Here is a 25,688-nt window from a genome sequence, read left to right on the forward strand (position 1 = left end):
TGCAATAATTTGAATGACTGATATTTTCAAATTCTCATTATACGTTAAGATTATTTCAAAAATTTTACCTCTAACTGACTTCAACGCCATCTAAGATCACTTAATTGAAATAATTCGGAATTAAATTTATCAATTAAATTTTCGAATAATTATCAATGATAAAGCAGAACTGCTTCAGTCAATTTTACAGTTATGAAACTGTGGATTGACTTGCTTATTAATGCTAGATATAGAATTGTTGAGTGAAATCTTCCAGGGATGATAAATTCGTAGGATTTAAGAATTGTCAGTGCCAAATACACGAACTATTGGAATTTGTGTCACTTGGTCACTTGAATTGGGTCACTCCAATACAACGATAATAACCCCGATCGGCACACTTTGAAATGTTGCCACTACGGTGACGAGGCGGCAGGATACAACCGGATTAGCCATTTGGCAACTCCGGTTGTTCTAACTTTCAACCACAGCTCGTCGCCGTGGTGGCAACATTTCAAATATGTGCCAATCAGGAGCTGTGCAAGTTTTGTGGCAGAACTGCTAATCATTGTTAATTCCTTACCTTGTCTACTTTCAGTCCTCTCCGGTTGATAAATCTTAAATTCTTCTTACTTAATTGTGCTTCACACTTTTTTCTCTTTTCAATCTCATATTATTTACATCCGCAGAGTTTGATGACTTGATATTATTATAAAACAAGTTGCATATTCTGCTCAGTCTTCGCTCATCATCAGAATTAACCACACTAAATAATCAAGTTCTGTGACTTAACAGAATGAATAAAATTTTAATTATTTTATTATTTTTTGCAAACTTTTTGAATGTTTACTGTGATCGTAAAGGATATTACACAGTTATTGGAAGTAATGTGATAAAAAATCATAAGCCATATCGTGTATCCGTTACATATCAAGGATATGAACAAGAAACAATTCTTCAAATTGGAATTGAGAAATTAAATCGATATGATGAGCATAAAGTTACACAAAATGTGACTTTGAATGGAAGTGGAGTGAAGGAGATTGAGTTTAATGTGAGTATGTTCCAGGAATTTGAACAAATTGTGTGGACTGATATGATGAAATTTTGAAAAGATGATCCAAACCCGATCGGTACATATTGAAATGTTGCCAGCACGGCTACATGATTGCAGTATACTTAGAACCAAGTGACAGCCAGTTCTAAGTATGCTCCAGCTTCGCCGCCATGATTGCAACATTTCAATATGTGCCGATTGGGAAGAAATACCCAACATCGTCATTAATATGCATTGGCCGTCTTGTAAACATATCACCTGGATTTTCCCAATAAATTCAACCTTAATTTTTCGGAATTCCCATAGTAATAAGTTTCCATTGACTATAGAATTACTCATTTCTGAGTGAAACATATCAGACTGTGTAAGATGATCGTATGTCTAATTATAATCTTGGCATATAATGCATTCTGGCCACCACAAAGGGCGTACTCAGGATAGACATAGGATGGTGAGCTGGTGGTCAGTACTTAGAACCAAAAGTGGCAGCCACTTGGCGAAAACAACTGGATTTGCCAAGTGGATGCCACTTGATGCTAAGTATACTGCCAAGTTCCAAGTATTCAGCCTAGTCGCCGTTGTGACAAAATTTCAGTATAAGCCGATCGGGTCCGACTTAAGAATAATCGTAAATCCAGTCTTAAGCCACAGTAACTCTAGCCTCAGACCATATTCAATGAAACTCGATCTCAAGTCAGGGTTACGTCGACCTGGAACCCGAATGTCTGCTATTTCTAAGCCATGTCCCTTACCGGAATACTAAATAATATCCATATCCTTATTTTCCAACAGATTAACAATCAATCAGCAGGCTACTACAAAATGACAGTCAAAACCAACACAGGACGTCTTCCTTCATTTGGAATTATCAATAGCATTATGAAGACATGCTCAATATTGATACAGACAGATAAAAGTATCTATAAGCCATCAGATACAGTCAAGTTTCGAGTTATTGTAATTGATGAAGACACAAAGCCATGCAATTTTGAGTCAGTTGACATCTTCATCACTGATGGTGCTGATAATCGTGTCAAACAATATCAAAATTTAAGGAACAAATTCACAAGTGGAGTTTATCAAAATGAATTTTTGCTGTCAGACTCTCCAGTTTTAGGTCAATGGAAGATTAATACTAAGGTAGATGATGAGGAACTAACCATAAAGACATTTGATGTCGATGAATATGTCTTGCCAACATTTGAATTAATTTTGGATGTAAATCCAGTTGCAAATCTTAAAGATGACATGATTTATGCTGGAATTGATGCTAAGTATACGTTTGGTAAAGTTGCAAAAGGAAATGCAACAGTAACGGCTATGCTGTATTCAAATTATGGCTCGGCGAGACATAACAAATCATTTAAGCATAAAGTCATGAAAAGTATCAAAATTGATGGCAAAAAGTTTATTGAATTCAGCTTGAAAGATGACTTTGGTGTTGATTCCAATGCATTCCTATCGCGTTCCTTCAATTGTCTTTTAAATGTTACATTTGTCGATGAGTTGAGTGGAATAACAGCAACTGCTAAAACTGATGTTACAGTCCATAAAACTCCTTACAACCTAAAAGTGCAAGTCGATCGTAAACTGTTTAAACCTAATGAGCTCATATCAGCCACAGTTCATGTAAATCTTCATGATAGAAATATTCCAGTTACTGATAAGTATAGCCCTGTCGTACTTAAAGTAATTTATTATTATAACATGTTGCAAGAAAGTCATCCTGAGAATGGGACATGGGAATTTACACCAAGTAATTATATGTAAGCTATGAACAGTGATTGGCAACCTGTGTGTCGCGGCACACTAGTTACGGAAATTCCATTAACCGTACGTAGTGTGCTGTTTTGGTCGTGGCTTACAACTAAGGTGTGCCGCGGCACAAAGGTTCAAAAGTGGTGCACAACCTGTGTGTCTCGGTACACTAGTTACCATAGTCCATGAACCGTTTGCAGTGTGCGGTTTTGGTCGAGGCATACAACTAAGGTGTAACGTAGCATAAAGGTCCAACAGTGGTGGACAACCTTTAATTAATCGCAGCACACTTTGGTAGGAAGTCTCGACTAAAACCGCACAAGTTTCATGGCACACCAAATTTTTTGAGAACCACGACACACAGATTGTCCACCACTGCTAAAACTTATTACTTATCTCTCATTTAAAGGTTCCACAGCAAGATAATGGTTGGATATCTGTTAAACGGCCGAACTCAGTTTGATGTAAAGACATATGAGAACTTACTTTATATACGTTTGGAGGTAAAGTATTAAATAAATGAAAATATCAACAAATAATACAATTTTATTTCCCATTTAAGGCACAATATTTAGACAATGAAGACAAAACATTGAGTTTTATTTCTCCTGTGGAATTCGAAGAGACAGATGATGATATGCAAGTCAGTTTGATGACTGAAAGGTGAGATATTTTAAAAGCCGGAAGGCACACAGCACATGACTCTGTTCCTAAACCAGATTCGATAAAATTCTCCGGTCTCTAGAGTCAAGATGATCAGGGACTAGATGTTCAGCCTCTACATCGTGTGCTCTCCGGCAGACTTGATCTATGTTAAACTCATATGTCCATCACTTCCTTCCAGACCGACGCTGAATAAAACTATATCCATAAAAGTTACTTCAAAACATAACATGGATCAGCTTACATATCAAGTCATTGCACGAGCAAATTTAATCCAAACAAAAACGATCAAATTTAAAACAACAAAGGATATCATTCTGGATTTTATGCCACAAAAATCCATGGCACCAACATCCTTAATTATAATTTATTTCGTATCTGAAAATGGAAAGCATATATCAAATACTTTAGAGGTTCCGTTTGACAGAGAGTTGCCAAATTTTGTAAGTCTATACATGAATGTCTATTCTGAGCAGGAGCTATTTTCCACCCAGGATGCTCTACCTTATACGTGCTGGTAGGACTATCCAAGTCATCTACTCTGGTTTCTAAACTTACCTGGGATATCCTACACTACGCTGGATACTCTACCTTAGCCTCTATGGATATCCTACTCGGAAAACCTTACTCTACCCGAGTAGGTATGACTATCATAGAGTAAAGTACTTACTTTATGTTTGCCCTAGCTATAAGGTATCTAAGATAAGGTTGAGTAGGGTATTTAGGATATCTTACCTTTCTTGGGATATCCTACACTATGCTACTCTACCTTACCCTAGGTAGGTATCTTATCCTAAAAGGGTATTCAGGATAAGGTATCTAGGGTAGAGTCACATAGGACTGGGGTACGAATTGATTAGATGGCAACGCCTACCTACGCATTTAAGGTAGAGTACCTTTGGTAGATACCGGCCCCAGCACTTGATCCTGTTGTAGTCAATTTAGTACAAATTCATGATTATTTCAGGTTAACTTGAAACTCTCCACAAACACCTCGAAGCCAGGAGACAATGTGACTTTATCGATAAATGCACAACCAAATTCCTATGTTGGACTTTTAGGAATCGATCAAAGTGTTTTGCTGCTTAAAAGTGGAAATGACATTGAGATGGATACAATTTTTAGGAATCTCGATGAGTATGGACAATATTCAGTTTATGAGAAAGTTGGTGCTGTGATTTTGACAAATGCAAAACAAGCTTATACGATAGATTATAGAGTATCAGACGGACCACCCGAACCTTTATCAATTAACAACAACGTACCAAAAAGTAATGAAAATGTTAAAATTCGAAAGAATTTTCCTGAAACTTGGATATTTAATAGCTTTCAATTGGACTCAAGGTGAATTGACTTCCTTTAATGTAGGATTCAACCGATAATTAATTCTGTTATATTCTAGTGCCACAAAAGAAATCACCAAAATAGTTCCAGATACAATAACATCATGGATAATCACGGGATTCTCAATTGACTCAGAATATGGACTTGGATTGACCAAACAACCATCAAAGCTTAATGTCTTCCTACCATTTTTTGTTACTGTAAACCTTCCATATTCAGTTAAACGTGGAGAGGTCGTTTCCATTCCAATTATAGTCTATAATTACTTAGAATCTGACCAAACAGCAGTTGTGACTCTTTTCAATAATAATCAAGAATTTGAGTTTGTTGATGCTGAGGATACGAACGAAAGATCAAAAAGGGAAGTTCCAACAGAAAAGAAGAAGGAAATTGTGATTAAATCATATGAAGGAGCATCAATTCCGTTCATAATCCGTCCATTAAGATCCGGATTTATTACAATTAAAATCACCGCTGTAGCTCAAATGGCTGGCGATGGACTTGAAAGACAGTTAAAAGTTGAACCTGAAGGTGTGACTCAATACTTTAATGAAGCTGTACTGGTTGGTTTGGTTAAAGGAAAGGAGTTCAGCAAAGAATTTGATATTGTTATTCCACAAGAAGCAGTTCCAGATTCAACAAAAATTGAGGTGTCTGTTTTTGGTGACGTTATGGGAGCAACAATTGAGAATTTGGATCAATTGATGTAAGTTAAGGTCAATGATGAATGAACTGACTCTGAATATCATAAGTCGGTTAATCGATCCAACATCCAGCATCATGCTGGCTTGAATCTGGATTGTTGCTGTATTCGGTTTTCACTTGACACAATTTCAGAGTCATGCAGGTCTTTAAATGATTCCTGAATTTTTCAACCGTCATTTAATATTCAAATTATGTTTCCAAGTTGATTTTCCCCTTTTCATAGTTGCTCACCCCTCCATAGTCTGTTTTCTAACTTCAAAGAATAAACATTTATTATTTATTTCCAGAAAACTTCCAACAGGCTGCGGCGAACAGAATATGCTGAAATTTGTCCCAAACATCTTAGCACTTGATTATCTAACAAGCATCAATAAACGAACTCCAAAGATTTATGAAAAAGCCAAAAAGTACATTGAAAGTGGATATCAGAATGAATTGAAATATAAGCATGATGACGGTTCCTACAGTGCATTTGGAAAAAGTGACAAATCAGGATCAACATGGCTGACTGCTTTTGTTGCTAAAACTTATGATCAAGCATCTAAATATATCGATATTGATGAAAAGGAGATTTATGAAGCTTTAAGCTTCTTGAAAAATATTCAAGCTGCTGACGGAAGCTTTCCGGAAGTTGGAACAGTAATTCATCATGACATCCAAGGTGGACTGTCTAAAGGAGTCGCATTAACAGCTTATACTTTAGTAACACTTTTGGAAGTGAAGCAACATAGGAATAAATTTAAAGGCACAATACAGAAAGCTATGGATTATTTAGCACAGAATCTTGACCAAATTGAAGACAATTACTCATTGGCTATTGTAAGTTATGCATTGCAGCTGGCTCAACATCCAGTTAAGGACGAAATTCTTGAAAAATTAAAAAGGAGATCTGTAAATGCTAATGGATTGAGGCACTGGAAAAAGGATGGAGATGATTCCGGGATCTACCCAAATTCAATCAGTACTGAAATGTCTGCATACGCAATGCTGGCATTTCTTGAAGGCAATCAAATTAAAGAAGCAATTCCAATAATGAAATGGTTAGTAACTCAAAGGAATAAAAATGGTGGATTTCAATCCACTCAAGATACAGTCGTTGGTCTACAGGCATTGGCTCAATTTGCTGTAAAGATCTATACAGCAAATATCGACATGAAAATTTTTGTAAAGCCTGAAAACTCAAGCTTAATAAGATTTCATATTAATTCAGACAATTCATTGGTTCTGCATAAACATCCACTTCCATCAGATGCAAGACACTTTAAAATTACAGCTGTTGGAGTTGGCTTCAGTATCCTTCAAATTTCATACAAATACAATTTATTAGAAGCTGAAAAACAACCTCGATTTAGCTTGAAGCCTGAAGTTAGTTCGAAGTCTAACAAGAAGTTCTTAAACTTGAATGTCTGTACAAAGTTTGTTCCTGAACCAAAAGTGGAACGATCAAATATGGCAATAATGGAAGTTACTTTACCAAGCGGATTTGCATTTGAGACTGGCAACACAAATGAGTTATTGAAGACTGAGAAGGTTAAGGTAAGATTTAGATTAGAAATTGATATTGGATATTTTAGCTATTTTGGTGTTCCTTCAAATATTTTACAGTACAGCAGTGTTGTCCAAACTGTGTCAAGCACTGTCATAGTATGTCGTGATACACTAAAGCCTTGATCGAGGCTGACCACCTAGGTGTGCCGTGGCTTTGGACAACACTGCATTACAGTGTCTCTCAAGCAGTACAATGCGTCACGTCCACCGTTAACACGACATCCTAGCGTTCCCCTACTGATCACGTTGTGCTGTTCGGACCTATAACCAAATTCCATTGCCAAACTGTCAATTTTCTTTGCAGAGAGTAGAAACTAAACACGCAGATACAGTTATGATGGTTTATTTCGATGATATCGACTCTAATGAAGTCTGTCCGGAATTCAAAGCTTTTAGAATCCATTCAGTGGCCAAACAGAAGCCGGCATCTGTTGTCATCTATGATTATTACGACAACTGTAAGTTCAAAAGTTGGCAAACTTTTTGGAGTTTATTGAATTTTTATCATTTTCAGCACGCCGAGCTCATGCATCCTATAGTCCACCTGAGATTTCATTTTGCGACATTTGTGAAGACGATGATGACTGTTTAGATGCATGTGAATCTCCAGTTGTTTATCCCAATTAAGAGATGGAAGTTCTGGAAGGTCGTCATCAATTAAGCTTCAATGGTGGATTGTGAACAGGATTGTGACGATTTTGTATTAGTTTAATGTCTTCGAACAGCACAAATTACTTAATCGTTCAAAAATCTGGGAGCAGGTCGACGTGGAACTGGCATGTTGTCGGATCGTTCCAGTGCTGGCATGTTGCCGGGTCATGCGAGTGTTGGCATGTTGCTTGGTCATGCCAGTGTCATGCAGACCTACTGCTGGTCCAACGCTCTAACCACTTGACCATTGCCGCTTTTTTGCTGCCTAGACCTGGTTCAGGATTTTTTATCGATTAACCGACTTGTGCTTCTCGAGATCTACTCGTCCTGTCTCTATGTGTTAATTACAACCCCAAATTCCAATCAAACCCTTCCAATTTCCTTTTAAAACAGTTTGAAAGCTCTCAATCCTTACTATGTAAATAAGTACAACACCCATCGCATGACAAAAGTCATTTATAAGAGCCGTAGCCATAAATTTTATTAAAAATCTCATCAAATTAAAATAAAAAATAATAAATCGGATAGATTTGCAAGTTTAGTGTGAATAATTGCGCCTTTATTTCCAGATAATGCGACACAAAAAAAAGGAAAAAAATTCCATAAATATTTATGCAAAGAGAGTAAATGCAACAAGTTGTAATAATGAATAAATTATATCCGTCAGATGTCATTTCGAATGGAAACTTATCCTATTTATGTATATATAAAACATTTGGATGGATATGAATGTCAAAAAAGGTAATCATGTAATAAATCGTTACGATCATGAATGAATATTTCATAATCGATGAATATTTCCTGTGTCTGGATATTATTTTGGATGGAATGTAACAGTTACTTATGAATATTAAGTTGATAATTCAGCATAATGATCGGTAAGAGTGATTGAAATGCGATTTGGATGTGCGATTTCATTAATTTAAATTGCTCATGAAGTGATGTGTTGGAATTGCGATGTATATGACTTGTAGGAAGTTAGATGAAGATGTCAGGCTTCTTGCTTACTTATTTACATCCTCCGATGGACGTATATATCAGCTGTTCTTGAGAGCATACTCTTTGTCTGTCGGTTGTAGTGGTTTTGTAGCCAGATATCCCATTATACGCCGATCAAGCGTTGATGGATTACAAACTTGGAATGTTTTGAAAATGCAGCCCATTGCCTCCTTTAGTAATTTCATTGCCAGATACAGACCAAGCGATGAAGGTTCGAGACTGGAATGTTTTCAAACGCTGATGATCTAGGACTACTTTTGCAGTACAGACAGTAATGTCTCAAATTGAGAATCTAACCTCTAAGCAGCTGGAGATTGAAAAGCGGTTGCCATCAATAGGACTAGTTTCAGGCTACATCTGAAGATACCATGGATCATAATCGATCTACACGAACAGCAAAGTAAGTAAGGAGGTAAAATTCTATAGACTTTACTATTAAACCCACTATTTTATCATAAACACTCCCAAAATATTCCATTCCACCTCTTCACAAATAATAAAATGCTCATCATGTTATGTACATACATGAAAGTTCTTTGTCGGCCATAAAGCTTTCATTAATTATTTACTCTACATATGCTAACATAAACGTACAACAAACAACAAAAAAAAATGTCGATTAAAAATTAATTAGTAATGTCAATTAGTTGTTGTTCAAGCTTGTACAGTCTATTTAATGTTTAACATCCACATCTATATTCATGGCAAATTAAATTCTCGTCTTAATTAATTTTAATCGCTGAAAAATGATGTGATGAAAAGTTTTTTAATTGAAAGCAATTCACGCGAATTATTTCTCTTCATTTTACTCATAATAAAAGTTTTAGATTGAAAAAAATCACTCAATTGATGTACGTAAAGTGAAATTGTTGATGATTTTTAATGCGTATGATGCTAAATGTGACTTTTTTTTTGGGAAAAATGTCTCAATTAATTGAGCTGATGATGATGACATTATTTTTGGTTTTGGGAATGCTGTTTGGTTTTTGAATGAATTAATTCAAGGGAATCTTGTTGGTTTTGTATTCCATCCGAGCTACACAAGTGAAGAATTCTTCGTCATGGAGCTTTATGGTTCCACTTAACCTCTTTTATCAATACCAAATAGAAGCCTCCATCATTAGGCGTTCGAATAGCTTCCGAATCCATGTTTCTATTTGGTGTTAATAACAGAGATCTAGCGAAGCTTTTGAGATTGCCGTGACTGAGCCTTCTTCATTTGTGTCACTAGGAGCTTGTGTTTTTTGAGATAAAACTCCAATCCGACACAATCCTCATCCTTATCATTGTGTTTCCAGAATTTTCCAGAATCTTAGCTTCCAAAGAATGTTTAGTGGCTCTGGTTAAGAATATTCTAGAGCAATGGTGAGCAACCAGTAAACTGCGGTACAAAATTGTCCATTAAGCTGCATGAGGGTGTGCGGTTTCGGACTTGGCTTACCACCAGGTTGTGCAGTGACCCAAAAATATGTGATGGAGTATGGATAAGGATTAAGGATAGGACGACCTCAAGAGTATATATTAAGACACTTCTAAGAGTTGCTTCGACTAAAACAAAAGCTTTGTATTCCACTTGAATTTTGTATGAACTTGAGTCGATTCAAGTTAATTTTTCTATACAAAATTCAAGTCGACTTCAAGCTCAAAACTTAAAGTCAAGCTTAATTATTGAATTTTGCATGATTCAAGACATTTAGTTTACAAAAATTGAGGATGTTTCCATGTTCAACAACAAAATTTCAAAGCATTCAACATCAAAAATCCTCAAAACATCCTTCAAAAACATTAAATTTGACAGTGTCCGTACAACAATCAACAATAAAACATCCAAAAACATTCGAAACAAGGACGAAAAACAACAAACATTGAAAACCACATTACAAATTTTCCTCACCGACTTCCAACATTTTCTATTGGATAATCCCCACAAAATAATTTATTTCGTCATCACTCGTACATTTCCGTCATGTTGGAAGTAAAATTTTTCCTCAATTTTAGTTTTTACCGAAGTCTTGAATTTAAAGCACGCAAAATTTATCAAAAGAGTTTTGGAAAAATAAACAAAGGAGTAGATGTGTATACACAAAAAAAATATTATGTGCAGCATAAAGGAGAGAAAAAAAAAACTTTTTTTTTTAAAGCTGAACATATAGTTTAGTACATAAACGGATATAAATCATAAAGAACTGTCAATCAACAATAAATTATTATTGGAACAATTTTAAAGACATGATATTAAGCATAACAAGTGAAGAATTAGGAATCGATCAATTTGTGTCTATTTAAAGTGTCAAAAATAAGAAAAATTTAATTGCGTGAGCAATAACAGTGAAAATAAGGACATTTAAGGAATACAAATCGAAATAAATGTGAAAAAAACAACAATTGCCGCACAGTGTCAGATGAGAGGAGGCAGACACAAAAAATAAAAAAAAATGAAATTGTATGAATTTAACGAGATGAGATAAAGCATCACGCTTCGAGTATCTCTCGTTTATTTATTTTTTTTGTACTTTTTTGCTCTACCCATTGTGATTGATTGAAAAATAGCAGTAAATGGCATTTTATCCATTTTTATCTGAAAATATTATAAAATTTCTTTTATTGTACTGCCTACCCCACTCTACTAAAAATTTTATGAATTATTGTTTGTTGTTGCTTAATAAACGGCATCGATTGAGATTATTTGACCCTGAAATTTGGCATTTGATTCCTGGTCCCGAGTAGCATAGTTTAATCATTAGGGCTATAAATAAACAATATCGATTAGAGGCAAATTTCGATTCGTCTCGGCATCGATCTCATTGACTTTAAAATTTAGCTTTTGATTCCTCATCCCGAGCAGCATAATTTAGTAATTGGGACTTGCTTACTAAATAGAATCGATTGGGATCATTTGATTCAAAAATTTGACATTTGATTCCTCATCCCGAGTAGTATGATTTAGTTGCTGAAAAGCTTCATTGACGGCAATTCATGACCTTAAAAGCCAATCCTAATAACACAAGTCGGTTAATCGATTCAAATTCCGATACCAGGCTCGCGTGACTTTGGCATGGTGTCATTTAAGTCGAATTCGGTACCAAGTCCCAGTTATGCCGGTTTTGGAACGGATATTTGATTGATTAACGTGGAAAGTTGATTACTTAGTGATGGTAAAAAAAATCCTGTCCCAAGTCAAGTTTACTTGACTCTGATTTGTAGGCCGAATTTCATCCAATTTAGCCTGGGGTCATGCTAGTCTGGGCTAGATATGCGGCCTGAAAAAAATCTGGCTTGAAGCCGGATTTCTTCAAGTTTGGCCTAGGATCAAAGTCACGCTGGTTTTAGGCTGGATATTCGATCATAAAAAATCCTGTCCCTACTTGACTTGACTCTGACCTAAGACCGGATTTCATCAAATTTACACTCGTGTCAGAGTCACGCTGGTCTGGGACTAGATACTCGAATTTGGCTTGAGGTCGAATTTCTGCAAATTTCGTCTGGAATCAGAGTAGTCCAATTCAGAAAAAAACCGGCTGATTATTCCTCATCCGAAGATTAAAAATTCCCCCCATTGTGCTGCTCGGGCACAAATTGAGAGACACAAAACGAACAGGAAAAAGGTGTAAAAGGAGGCGAATTAAGAAAGGAAAGGCTCCACCTGATTAAACTTTGATTTAACCTTCTATAAAGAAATGGGAATTGAATATCGAAGATAACAGAAGCCATATTTCAAAACAGACCTTTAAGCTCTTCTTCTTATTCTCTCAAGAGAGTGAGGGGCAAGCGATAGATAATATTATGTTGATGTTTATCTAGAGAAAGTTTTTGTGAAAATTGTGCGTAATTTGTGGATTGAAAATCAAATGCAGCTTTTATTTTGTTGCTGACTGATTTTGTAGACGGTATTAAAAGTTTCTTTGACTTAATTTTCGAGTTTGTAATTTTGTTTTGGTGGGAATTGTTGAAGTGATGATGTTGTTGATGATGGTCAGTTTGGAAAGTGACTTGATGAATTTAAAGGTTGTGATGAAAAGCATTGTTGGCTATTGTGTTGGCAACTGATGTATCATCAGGACATTTTACTCCTGGATCAGTGATTCTTAACCTCACCTTCTAGTTGATGCTCTTCTACCTTAACAGCACAAATCGATTAATTGATCAAAAATACTATTACAGTGCGATTCTGATTTGATGCCGGATTTAGATTCGATGGTACCAGAGGTCAGCGTGACCCTGGCATGGAGCTGGATTGTTCATCGATTGATTCATTTGTACTGTTTGTGAAACATTGTGTCACTTAGAGTTTGACTGCACAAATCTGGGACAGCTAAGAAATTATAATATTCCATAATTCCCAATGGTCTAGACTTGAACTTGAAAGCTACTCAAATTATTAGAACAGATTCAGATTTATTGATTGATTAGAGCTAGGGCCATTCATTTATTGCTAGAGTTCGTCCACAATTGCAGGCCTGCAGCCTTAGACATACTATAAGGTACAGCCTAAAACAGCAAGCTTTCGACTCTAAAATGTTCCAACTTCATTCCACTTTCATTCATAGCAATAAACTATAATTGAATGCAGCAACTAAACGATGCATGCAATGAATAATTCAAATGAAAATTAACAGTTGTAGAAGCTACTTACCTCTTTTTTTCCAAGAGTCAATTTAATAACCCTTAGCACTTAATAATAAAAAAAATAATAATCAATGAGTTTTACAAGTGAATGAATAGACAAGTTATAGTAAAATACACAAATAGACAAGCATAACATCTGATTAATAGACTAGTAAACCATAATAGATAGACAGTCATGTTGTGAACTAAGGAACTTTTATTATTAACGAAAAAAGAATCCACCAACAAAAAGGAAGACGTAAATAAAAAAATAAAGTTTACCTTGCCTTACCTTACCTTACAGCCTTCATACGTCCATTAAATGTCTATGCACATTGAAACTGTTGGCACAAAAAAATAGAAGAAAGAAACAAGGAGTTAGAGGACAGTGGTGGGCAACCTATTATTTTTCATGAGGCACACCTTGATGCCAGGTAGGCCAAGTAAGCCAGGACTGAAACCGTACACGACATACTTACTTCGCTGGTCGTGCAGATCAGTTGTGATCCACGACTTTCCACAAGAGTCATCTGAAGCTGGCTCTATCGCTGGGTTACACGACATACGATTCGTAACATTTCTAAGAATTTTTTGGTGCCGCGGCTCACCTTGGTGATAGGCCAGGAACTAAACCACACAAGACAAAAGGTTCGTAGAATTTCCAAGAATTTTTGGTGGCCGAGACACACCTTGATATAAGTCCGGGACCGTAACCTCACACGACATATGGTTCGTAGAATTTTTGGTGTCGCGGCACACATTGATGGTAGGCCGAGACTGAAATAACCCAGGACATATAGTTCACAGTACATTTACAAGAATTTTGGGTGCCTAGGCACACTTTAATGGTAGGCTGGAACCGAAATCACTCACGACATACGATTCATAGCATTTCCAAGAGTTTTTTTTGGTAGGCCGGGACTGAAACCGCACACAGCATTTCCAAGAATTTTTGGTGCCACAGCTCACAGCCTGCCAGCTCCTGAGTTAGAAAGTAAAGAAAAACAATCTTTCAAGTCGATTTTAATTCTCACTGTGTAGCTCATCAAGTTCACTTGAAGTCAGCAAATGAAATGAAACAAAAAAAAAAATATTCAGCAATTTGCAAAAAAAGGAATGGAAAAGAAGCATAGAAAGAAAAGTGATGAATCCTTTTCAAAATGAATTTCATTAAACCCGTGTTTTTTTTCGTTCCTTCGTTTTATTTCTTATGTCTGCTAAACACATCCTGTGCTTCTCTGCCGGTAAAAATGAAAATCTACTTAGCAACTCAGCATAAAGTACAGAATTTACTTACTCTCGTACATTCTCTTATTTTTTTTTATCAAGAATGATTTACCATCTGCATTATTAAAGCACATATATTTTGAGTAAGTGATCCAGTAAGGGGAAGTAAGGAGGCGTAGAATGTTAATGGAAAATGAGAAAGTACTTTTATTTTTGGGGTTTTATGCTTGACTCCTGATGAGAGATGTTCTAGTTTTCTTTTGATTTTGGGTATATTTGGAGGTGATTCTTGGAATTTTGGATTAGATTCTTAGTTGGATGTATTCTTGTTATAAGCAAGTGCTTTCTTAATGAATTTGAATGGGCAAGTCTTCTCTTTTGAGGTAATTCCATGAATGCAGTATAAGGCAGTGGGGGACAATCTGTGTGCTGCCTAATTTTTTATTGGAAATGCCATGAACCGCACGCAAATAGGGTTGTAGCTGGGAGAGATAGACAATCTTGCTCTTGGTTGGAATCAACAAGGAAAAAAGCAAGAAAAAAGCCGTTTTGGTGCTCAAAGAGCAACATGTCGTAGCAAGGTAATGAAGGAATGCCAGTTAGATGTCAAAACTGAGAATTTGTACAAGCTTTGTGATACAACCAGCACTTGAGTCAGATGGAAAGCATTTTTCAGCAACATAGACTCCAAGTCGTACTATGGCTCCAATAAGTAAGCAAATATGAAACTTAAGTTATGTGCGGCTTCGATCAAGGCTTATCAAACACTTTTGGTGACTCATTAGTGTGCCTTAGCACAAGTCTTGTCCACCACTGACCTTCATTCTATTATTAGTCTCTCAGTCCACATCAGATCCCTAATAATGATCTCAAAAATGGTGTGATAATTAGATAACAAACTAGCTTCCATGTTTATGCCTCCTGAGCATTTTCAATTCAATTCCCAAAGCTGAAATGATAATCAAAAATGTTTCTGTCTGTCACCACACGTAGGCGTCGATCAAACATCTACGTGTGAATCCATTAATATAATTATTGTATTAACAAACAATTTAAATGGAAAATCATGGTCAATTAATCATAATTTTGATGATGGCTGGAAACTTTATTAGAATTTTGGTTTGAATGGAATTGAGAAATTGTGTTGGTGGATCTCATTAAGTATAAAGATGACTTTAAAAAACATCAGAAAATATGAGATGAATAGAAAGTTTTGTGGACTGAAATTTCTTATACAAAAGAGCAAGTCCGAGTAGTACAAGATGGTCAAAATGATGCTGGAACTAAGGATTCATGAAGTCTCGGACTCAACTAATTCTCGAGACCGAAACAGACACTACCCGGGAATCATAAGTCTCAGTTTCAGCATCGGGAACCCTTAGCTGCTACGTCATGGTTTTGTCGACAATACATGAGTTTGCCTTAATGGCTACTTGCTGCTCGGAACTGCAAACATATATTTTACGACCCATAAAAAAGAAGAAGCCTGATAATATCTTCATGAACCTCCAAAAAAACATGCGTTATGTTTAAATCATGCTCTCTAATAAATGGAAAAAATGTGTATGAATATAACATCCATAAAGTAATAATGATAACTTCAACAGATGAAATGGAAGAAAAGTCCTTTTTTTGTCGGAGGGGCTACACATATTCACGTTTAGCAATGTAGCATAAATAATTTAGTGCAATACTTCTTATTTTGTTTGTATTGTTGTTTTTGCTCCTTCTGGTGCTGTTCTCATGGAAAAGTTTTGTCAGAGAATTTTTGAGAAATATTTTGAAAATTTGATGCAGGCATGGATGTTAATAATTGATTATTATTTAAATTAGTAATTGAGTTTCAAGGATTACTTTGCTTAGTTACTTCGCTGGTCGTGCAGATTATCCATGGCGTTGCTATGTTGGCGTTTAAAACTGGCTCTTTCGCTGGCTGTCCACTTCCAATTTCTAATTGACTCTGTCAACATCTTCCTTCCATGAAGAACCAGAGTAGCACAAGTCGCTTATTAAACCAAAAATCCAGTACTCAGAATACCAAGTTAGAGTCAGAGTCAGAGTCAGAGTCAGAGTCAGAGTCAGAGTCAGAGTCAGAGTCAGAGTCAGAGTCAGAGTCAGAGTCAGAGTCAGAGTCAGAGTCAGAGTCACAGTCACAGTCACAGTCACAGTCACAGTCACAGTCACAGTCAGAGTCAGAGTCAGAGTCAGAGTCAGAGTTAGAGTCAGAGTCAGAGTCAGAGTCAGTCAGAGTCAGAGTCACAGTCACAGTGTCACAATCACAGTGTCACAGTCACAGTGTCACAGTCACAGTGTCATAGTCATAGTCATAGTCATAGTCATAGTCATAGTCATAGTCATAGTCATAGTCATAGTCATAGTCATAGTCATAGTCACTGTCACCGTCACTTAGTTCTTCAAAAATTCATCAAAATCTAGCTATAAAATCCCCAAAATTCTCCTAAGGAACCTCCATCCATTTATCAACAAGCAAATTTGTCATCATGATATTTAGGGGAACTATATTTCCTTTTGTCGCATAGTGAAACGCATCATAAAAAAAATTTATTTCATTCTATGATAAAAATGTGGAACAGAAGAAGAAAACTGCAGCAAGAAAGCAGAAAGCAAGCGTTGAATGAAGATGAGCACTTGATTAATGATTATTTACGAGAGTTTTGTAGACATATACATTCGTTTTGCAGAGCAGATATTTTACCGGCATCACAAAAGAGCTGAAGAGCATCATGATTTTTTACTTCATTTTCGAGTATACTCATAAAAATGTTGTTGTTCTTCTACTTCAGTTACTTTCCGACTGACTCAAAAATAAAAGTTTAATTTTTTTCTCTCTCTGTACCTACAAAATGGAGATAAGAGGATGTACTTCACAATATATTCTACAATTATGCTATTGTTGGCTGGAAATTTTGTAAATGATGTCAATTGATAAATGATGTCAATTAAGGATTGAGAGCTTAGTGTGTACTATAGTCTGTCTGCTCCTCTAGGACATTGTTGTCCAAACAATTTTGTACCACGGTACAACTTAGTGGAAAGCTTCGATCGAAACAGCACATGACATGTGGTTTAATTACATTTCCAAACAATTCCGGTGGCATACTGGCGTGACGTGACACACAGGTTGGACAATACTGCTATAAGCTATACGCCAGTAGTTTCAAACCCCAAAGCAGTCAAATGTAGTCACTAGGGTTAAGGAGTAGACAAAAGGGAGGGTTGGGTATCATTGTTTCATTAAAATTCAGTTTGAATGCTCAATTGAGGATTTACTTCCAAATAGGATTAGGGCCAACCCCAAGAACCCCTTTTTCTGAACTAAATCTTGACTAAAGTGTAGTTTCGTCACTGGGTTGATGACAAGACATGAATGTGCCCTGAAATGCTGTTCGAAACCAAATAAACATCTAGATTTGTGCTGGAACTGTACTTGGATCAGTTTGAGCAAGTGCCAATCTCAGATCTTTGAAATCCCGGTTTGGATAAATTTTCGGAATCGGGATCGGAAGTGAAATTTTCGGGATTTCCCGGGAATCAAAAACTCAGATCTAGATGGTTGTGGATTTTTGGGAAACTGCAATGTTTAGAGCAGTGTGGACAAACTGTTTTTTTGGCAATGGTGAATTTTGGTAGCAAGCTACAACCGAAACCTCTGTACCCAGCGTGCCTACCCACTGATTAAGAGCATACTGAACAATTAGTCTAAATCACTTACTTCCCTATAAGTTTGACGTCACTTTCGACCAACCCCCATGACAAAGTTGGATAAATTTGTTCAAAATGCAACAGAATGTTTTGGATGATGCAAACAAAAGGATGAAAATAAAATTTTTCCGATTCATAAAGTTTTTCAATGCAATTTCTCTATAAAATCTCAAGAATGGAAGTTATTCAATGAATTCTTGAGAAATTTTCCAATCATATTTGTGAATAAAATTTATCGAGATATTTTTCCGTTCAATTATGAAGGCTTCGAGTGGATATTTTTAACTCTTAATTGAACATTTTCTCGCATTTCCTTTTTCAAGAGCATTTTCATAAAATATTTTCTGTATAATTGTAGACTATTTTTGAAACTCATTCATTATGAGTTTTACGTGGATGTGGAACAATTTAATTGAAAAGTCTGAATTATTGCTCTCATTTGATGTTAACAGTCTGCTTTTATGCTGATTGTTTGTTGGAAAATGTGAGGAAGTTTGGCTCATTTATAAGGATATTTTGAGAATTTCTTGTTGTTATTATGCTTGGGGAAATTGACATGGGGTAGAAGTTTGGAGCTTTTTTATATGGAACTGAACATTTAGTATGTCTGACACACCTAGTAGGTTAGGCACACCTAGTAAGCCTGGCTCATCTGGTAAGTCTAGCTCATCTGATAAGCCTGGCTCATTTAGTAAGCCTGGCTCATCTGGTAAGCCTGGTTCATCTGATAAGCCTGGCTCATTTGGTAAGCCTGGCTCACCTAGTAAGCCTGGCTCATCTGGTAAGTCTAGCTCATCTGATAAGCCTGGCTCATTTAGTAAGCCTGGCTCATCTGGTAAGCCTGGCTCATCTGATAAGCCTGGCTCATTTGGTAAGCCTGGCTCATCTGGTAAGCCTGGCTCATCTGATAAGCTTGGCTCATCTGGTAAGCTTGGCTCATCTGGTAAGCTTGGCTCATCTGGTGAGCCTAGTTCATCTGGTAAGCTTGACTCTCCTTGTAGGCTTGGCACACTTAGTAAGCCACGACCTTTGAAACATTGATGGCAAGATGAAATGATGCCCTGACGGCTTTATTACGGCTGATTTTGACTCATTTGCTATATCATCCAGTTTGCTTATCGCACCCGAGTCTAAATAAGCCTTCACAAACCAGTCAGGGTACACTTACATCTTACTATCAATGCTGTGATGTAGCAGCTCCCTTAAATTGTTCTGTTCGAGACATAAACTCAATCCAGCTAATATCATCAGCCTTCTATTGTATGAAAAATTCAATAAATTTTAATCAAATTCATCCAATTATCATTTGATATTTATTCAACATTTCTCAAAAACATACAAAAAGCATCTCCAGAAAAATCAATTTTTTCCATTTTTCCAAAAGTAATTCAAGAAGAAACCATAAAAGAATATTTTACTTCCATCAAAATCAATTCACATCATTAGGAGACAATTTAAAGCATATTCTTCTTTATTCAAACTCACACACACACACAAAAAGTCATATAATATTTTTGAAATCGAGTACAGTCAGGTAATAAGCAATAAGTCATATTATCATATCAAATTTCATAAAAAAAGTATATACGCAGTGACGCAAATGTCATAGAAAGTTTCGTTTATTTAAACAACATAAAGCATGAGGAAAAGTGAATGAGTAGGAGATAAGAAAATTTCTCTGACATCTGTATGATGATAGGAATAACAATAAAACAGAATTCTTCTTTCAAAAAAAATAAAACTCCATCAACAACATACGGAGGAAGAAGTGGATGTGAAAAATATTTTTGTCAAATGAAATTGGTAAATCAGTAGGGTTGGGTATGGTGGATTTGGGAGAAATATGGAGAGCAATTCGATCAGAGTGATGGAAGGGATTGGGAATTTCATAAAAATGATGCTCTTGGTATTTGGAAAGAGGAACTTAATTGACCCTTCCTTAATCTAACATTGACCATTCTTACATATTCCATTGGCTGTACAAACTAGTATGCTGCTACACTCAGTTTTGACAATATTCATCTATTCTGAGGATTCGAACAATTACTTACTTACTTCGCTGGTCGAACAGGTCAATTGTGATCCATAAGTTCCCTTACATGTCGCCTAAAACCAGCTCTATCACTGGCTACCATTTGCCAATTCCTGATTGCAAATGCAACACTATCTCGAGATCAACAGCTTCTTTCCAAGGCTAACAATGCCCAAAAAGCTCTTAATTAGGCTTCATCTCGTCCATAATGCAGTCAAAGTTGTTTCACTTCCGAAAAAGGACAGCTTTGTGAAAATGACAGATTCGAACCGATGATCTTCAAGTTGTCACACAGAATCTGAGCCAAATGTCCTTAATTTACCCATTCCAAGGAGCTCATTATTAAGACTTCATTGCGTCCATAAAGCAGTTGAAGTTTACTAAATCTCTGAAAAAGAACAGATTTGGGAATGAATGAAATGAGGATCTGAACCGACGACTTGTTGTCATACCGAGTTGTCATACCGAATTTGAGCCATGCATCTTCCCTATTCGACCATCAAGGCACTTACCTGCCGTCAATTATTAACAGCAAATCGCCAATTTTATTATCTTCCCAATATGCCATCCTACTATCAATTCTTATTGCCAAATTATTAATCCACATACAAGACTAATCCAACTGCCTACTTAAAATGCTTAATCCAAAACCACAAACATACCCACAAATTATGCTAAAAGCACGCACACAAAAAAATAAGCGATGATGACAAATAATTGTGAATTTTTGATGCATACATTACCTCCATGTGTATCATCCTCACTCACTCACTCACCATATATTCATGCAATTCAACAACACAAACAATTTTTATTTAACGAATGGCAAAATAAATTCACTCAATTTTCAAGAATGAAATCACGTTTGAATATTTTTGTTCTTTTCTGTGCCTTTCTTCAAGCTTATTTTAACGTGAGTAAGTATAACACACAACATGTGTTTGTGTTTTGTCTCAGTGATTTCTGATTGATATTTTGATATGTTTATTTTCATAAAAAAAGGCACTTCTTGGAACAAATTAATCTCTTATTTTTTCATACATTTTTTCTCGAGTTGTTTGATTGAATGAGTTGGCAAATTATTTGTGTTTTAAGGTTCTTAGCAAGGTTTTGCAAGGTTTTGCGCAAAATAGGTCGTTCACCACTGCATTCCACCAATCTCATTCCAACAAATACCCATCCAACTAAAATGCGCATCAATTCCAATCACTCCCAATCTAGAAGTGTCCCATAAACTAATTCGGAATTACATTTGATACTATATGCATCGATGAATTTCATCTTGAGTTGAAAACTGTAGCAAATTGATATATTTATTGTGATACAGACACAACCAAAAAAAGGGAGACGATCTGAGCTATCAGCATATGTATTCAATTGCTTTTCTTATCTCCACAAACATTTTTTTTGTTGCAAAATTCAAACTTTGGAAAAAATATGTATGGAATAGAAAAGAACCTTAATTTCAATTATTGTACACAATATCAATTTTTAAGCAAGACAGAATGAAACAAAGAAAAAGGAACAAGACGAAGACGGAAAATGGAGAATGAAAGGAGGGCGGAGATGAAGAAGAAAAATTGCTGTAAAATTGAATTTAACTTTTTTCTTTCCGTTGAAACTGAAAACTGTACACTGTGAAAATGCTACTAGAGGCGTAGCTGGAAGATTGTTGAGGGGGCTCAGGGGAGTATTTAGGAGGATCAGGAATCTTGCCCCAATTTTTGGACAAAATTCTTAAATTTTTTATGAGTTTTACTCCAACAGACCACTTCCCCAGAGTGATCTACTAATGTGCCGCAGCACACAGGTTGCCCACCACTGGGCTAAGCCCCTGAAGCTCCTTGCTCTTATAAAATTGAAGAATTTGGCACAAATAAACACGAAGAATTTGAATTTACCCCCCAAAATGCCCTCCTTGATACACCCCTGTTTGCCTGTGTGCTACATACCAGCATAGCCTTAATACAATATTTCTTGAGTCATCAGAATGTTGTTTTTGTGCTGTAATTTTGTGTTTCCTTTTTAAATACAACTTTTTGAAGTTTGGATTATAAATGAGCTTTTGATCATTTTATGGCTGTGAATCTAGATTTTATTTGTCACTTTTTGGAATAGATTAATCAATGTTTCTTGGTGAAGTTTTTTGGAGTTTTAAAGAGAGGATTTTGGTTTTGCGAGTTCTAAGGACGACTAATGACTAATGACTAAGGACGTTAACCTGAGTGACACTAATTAGTAAGAGAAGGAGTCCATATGGAGTCCAAATCAAGACATTGACACTGAATTTCATTCGGATGAAAGATTCAATTGTTCTGGATGAAAGTTTGTCTTTGGATTGGATGAAATAATATTGAGTGTCAATGCCTAGGTCCAAATAGACTTTCAACTTACAGTGCTTTTAATTTACTTGCGCTAGCTGCACATATCTACTATGGCCTTAGATGGTGTAGCATAAAAGTTGCATGATACCTAAGCAATCAATGTCCTCACTTACGTGCCGATCATGCTATGCGGTTTGAACCTAGCTGTATTGCGTAGCTTTCAAATGGCAACTGAGCTTTATGCTGCTTGAAAAAGATGTCATTGGTCGTCTCTAGAAGTACATATGTAATTAGTAAGATTGAAATGTGTTCACTCGAGTTTGAGCCTAGTTGGAAGATAAATTGAACATTCTTGGTCTCGCTGTCCTGACTGCACCTCTAAACACAACTCAAATGCTCTACAACCCAATCTAATCATTAAAAATTCATTCCCAATCCCAAAATCCAAACTTTAGTCCACTAAAAAAGAAAATTCTATTTGAAAATTCAGCATATATCCTATTCATCTGTTGACAGAGTCTAAAATGCGCCCATATGCTCAATCTCAAACAGAACCTTCCTATCGATTCCAATTTTTTTTATTCGTATTCGAAAACGAACGATTCAATTACGAGGCAGATTTCATTAAATAAACAGTTTGTATTTTTCCTTCTTTTCCTTCATCCTCTTTCCTTTTTGCTTCTTTTGCCTCTCTCTGAGTCTTTTTATATCTATGACGATGACGATGTGCCTTCAATAAACAAAATCTTTCTCGTTTATCCATATTGTTCCAAAAAAAATAAGAAAGAGATTGGAAAGTTGTATGTGACGACCAAAAAAAAAGAAGGAAGAAGAAGATGGAAAAATAAAAAGATTGAAAAAGACACAAATCGATCATGTATGATTACCAGAAGGAAACAACAAGATGCCGAGATTATGATGGAGCACTTCAATTCGCTCATTTGTAATCTTATTCTTACTTTACTAAATTTAGTTACAATGAAATCAATTGTATTCGGTTAGCTTGAAACATTTCCCTTGGGTGTGTTTTTTAAGGTTTTTTCTGACTTTATTTTTGTGTATTTGTTGATTCAGCGTGGATGTTTGTGGATGATTGAATTTTTTCTGATTTGGAATGTGGGTCAATGGTTGTAAATATTTTGTTAAGTCTTGTATGTCAGCACAGTTATTCAAATAGAATCAAATTCAATAGCTGAACAAGACAGGGTGTTTGCTAGGGCATCTTTTACTGCCTGATTCAACCGTAAGACCGGATGTTGCTCTGATGACACTATAATAGCTGGCTAAGACTCATAAAAATGTGGTTGAACCCAATGTGCTGCTCAACAGTAGCGTAGCAAGCGACAGGGTGGCTTGATCCTAAATATCCCCTACAATACGTACCTGCTGGTCGGAATAAAGTCATTTTGTAACTTAGGAGGGTTGCTAGAGAAGTAGTAAATCAGAACCATGTTAGGTTGAAAGCCAGGAGTCTTAACCCTGACAATGAAATGATTTCTAACTTAAACAGAGACTTAGCCAGAATGGGGGGTCGCTTTAGGAAGCTCGAGCATCCTAGCTTTTTTTCAAACTTAGTATACAATTTTCCTTTAAAATTTCCGGCTATGATCCTGACCGAAATATATATTCATATGTTGCCAATCAATGCGACGACGAAACGGTGGCTCAGTATTAGTGCCTAAGTATCGGTAACTTAGCATCGGTGCCCTAGTATCGGTAACTTAACAAAGGTGCCCTAGTATCGATGCCCTAGTATCGGTGTCTTAGCACCGGTACCTTGGTATCGTTGTCTTAGCATCGGTACCTTCACAGGTTCCTTAGCATCGGTCCCTTCACCGGTTCCTTAGCATCGGTGTCCTAGCACCGGTTCCTTAGCATTGGTTCCTTAGCATCAGTGTCTTACCATCAGAGCCTAGTTGTCAATACTAATCTATAATTCTAGTACTGTCAAAAATCATACTAGAAGTTGTATCAAGTAACAAAAGGCATACATGACTTAAAGATCAGTGCATAGCTTTAACTAGCCCTAATAGAAATTGTTATTTCAAACAAATAATCTCAAGGGTCATGTCACTTATGTCTTATTTCACTACAATAATCACGATAAAAACAGCAATGACATAAAGTGAGCATTTTTTCCATACAGAAATAAAGGAATATAATCTAGCGACATGAAAATTAAATTAAGTACATTTTTGTCGACAAATCGAGCGTTTTGTGCTTGCTGAAGTATTCATATTGTACAAGAAATCCACTTGATGTATTATCGTACATTCATGCAACAATGAAAAAGTGAAGAGGCAGAAAAACGCGCACTCATATGTTTAAGAGAAAAAAAGAAAAAAATAATATAAAGCATATACATGCTCTCGAAGTATTGTACATAATATTCTATGATGATGATGACTCAATGATTATGATGATGATGATGACAAGTGTACTTGAGTGTTTTATATGAATATGTTTTTGGGGATGTTTAGTTTTAGATGAAAATTTGGATTATAAATTATTAGGGATGATGAAAAATGACTTTCATTTCTTTACGTTGGAAGAGTTTTGAGTTGGGGTTATTTGCATATTAGGGAGCAAGCAAGTAGCAAGTGAAATTGAATATGTGAGTGAACTGAGCGTCATAAGCAAATGTGCAGCACATGTGGCGACAGCTTTTCGTGCGACATAATCCGATGAAATGAATTTAAGGCTGTAAAAATGGTTGAAAATCAGCCGTTACAGAGCTTTCAGGGTGAACTCACATTCAACCTTTAATACTGCGATATTGAGTTTTATTTAATCCTGGGATCAATTCGAAATTCAGTACATTTTAATCCCGGGTTTTAAAACTTCAGGCATCGCTCTGTCACTGTATAAAAGCGACCTTAGCGGTGCCTAACGAACATTTTGTCCTGGTCGATGGTTTATATTTGCAGTCTAGGTAGATTCTATTTACTGATGTATACCAAGACCATGTTGTACTATTATAATTTCCAAGATCTCAAAAGGGATGGTCTGAGATAGATAGCCTGAGAATCAGCAGGTACAGATTATCGACCTTTTGAGAAGTTTGAGACATTTT

General features: G+C 36.1%; 4 protein-coding genes across 5 annotated transcripts in view; 3 read left to right on the forward strand and 1 right to left on the reverse strand.

Moving 5' to 3' along the window:
* Positions 1-731: 731 nt before the first annotated feature.
* On the forward strand, positions 732-3,978 carry LOC139093756 (CD109 antigen-like). The gene is made up of 5 exons (XM_070644586.1): positions 732-1,033; positions 1,829-2,802; positions 3,204-3,297; positions 3,357-3,457; positions 3,639-3,978. Exons 1-5 carry the CDS (start codon positions 776-778, stop codon positions 3,976-3,978), a joined length of 1,767 nt encoding a protein of 588 aa, XP_070500687.1. The 5' UTR covers positions 732-775.
* A 193-nt stretch (positions 3,979-4,171) lies between these two features.
* Positions 4,172-8,246, forward strand: LOC139093705 (thioester-containing protein 1 allele R1-like). The gene is made up of 5 exons (XM_070644518.1): positions 4,172-4,801; positions 4,860-5,507; positions 5,794-7,042; positions 7,359-7,512; positions 7,569-8,246. The coding sequence occupies exons 1-5, from the start codon at positions 4,566-4,568 to the stop codon at positions 7,679-7,681; spliced, it is 2,400 nt and encodes a 799-aa protein (XP_070500619.1). The 5' UTR covers positions 4,172-4,565; the 3' UTR covers positions 7,682-8,246.
* A 2,475-nt stretch (positions 8,247-10,721) lies between these two features.
* Positions 10,722-25,688, forward strand: part of LOC139093699 (neural cell adhesion molecule 2-like) — a 79,081-nt gene continuing 64,114 nt past the window's right edge. Inside the window, exon 1 of one of the 2 annotated variants that reach the window (XM_070644507.1) lies at positions 10,722-11,187. The gene's annotated coding sequence lies outside the window, so the exon portion shown is untranslated. The remainder of the gene's footprint in view (positions 11,188-25,688) is intronic. The other variant, XM_070644506.1, reaches the window with a different exon arrangement.
* Positions 16,234-24,020, reverse strand: LOC139093757 (P30 adhesin-like). The gene is made up of 3 exons (XM_070644587.1): positions 23,999-24,020; positions 18,894-19,286; positions 16,234-16,271 (listed from the first exon to the last, which is right to left on the reverse strand). Exons 1-3 carry the CDS (start codon positions 24,018-24,020, stop codon positions 16,234-16,236), a joined length of 453 nt encoding a protein of 150 aa, XP_070500688.1.

Source organism: Chironomus tepperi, unplaced genomic scaffold (genome assembly GCF_022539635.2).
Source record: "Chironomus tepperi strain 1889 unplaced genomic scaffold, CSIRO-AGI_Ctep_v1 contig_337, whole genome shotgun sequence".
NCBI lineage: Eukaryota > Metazoa > Arthropoda > Insecta > Diptera > Chironomidae > Chironomus > Chironomus tepperi.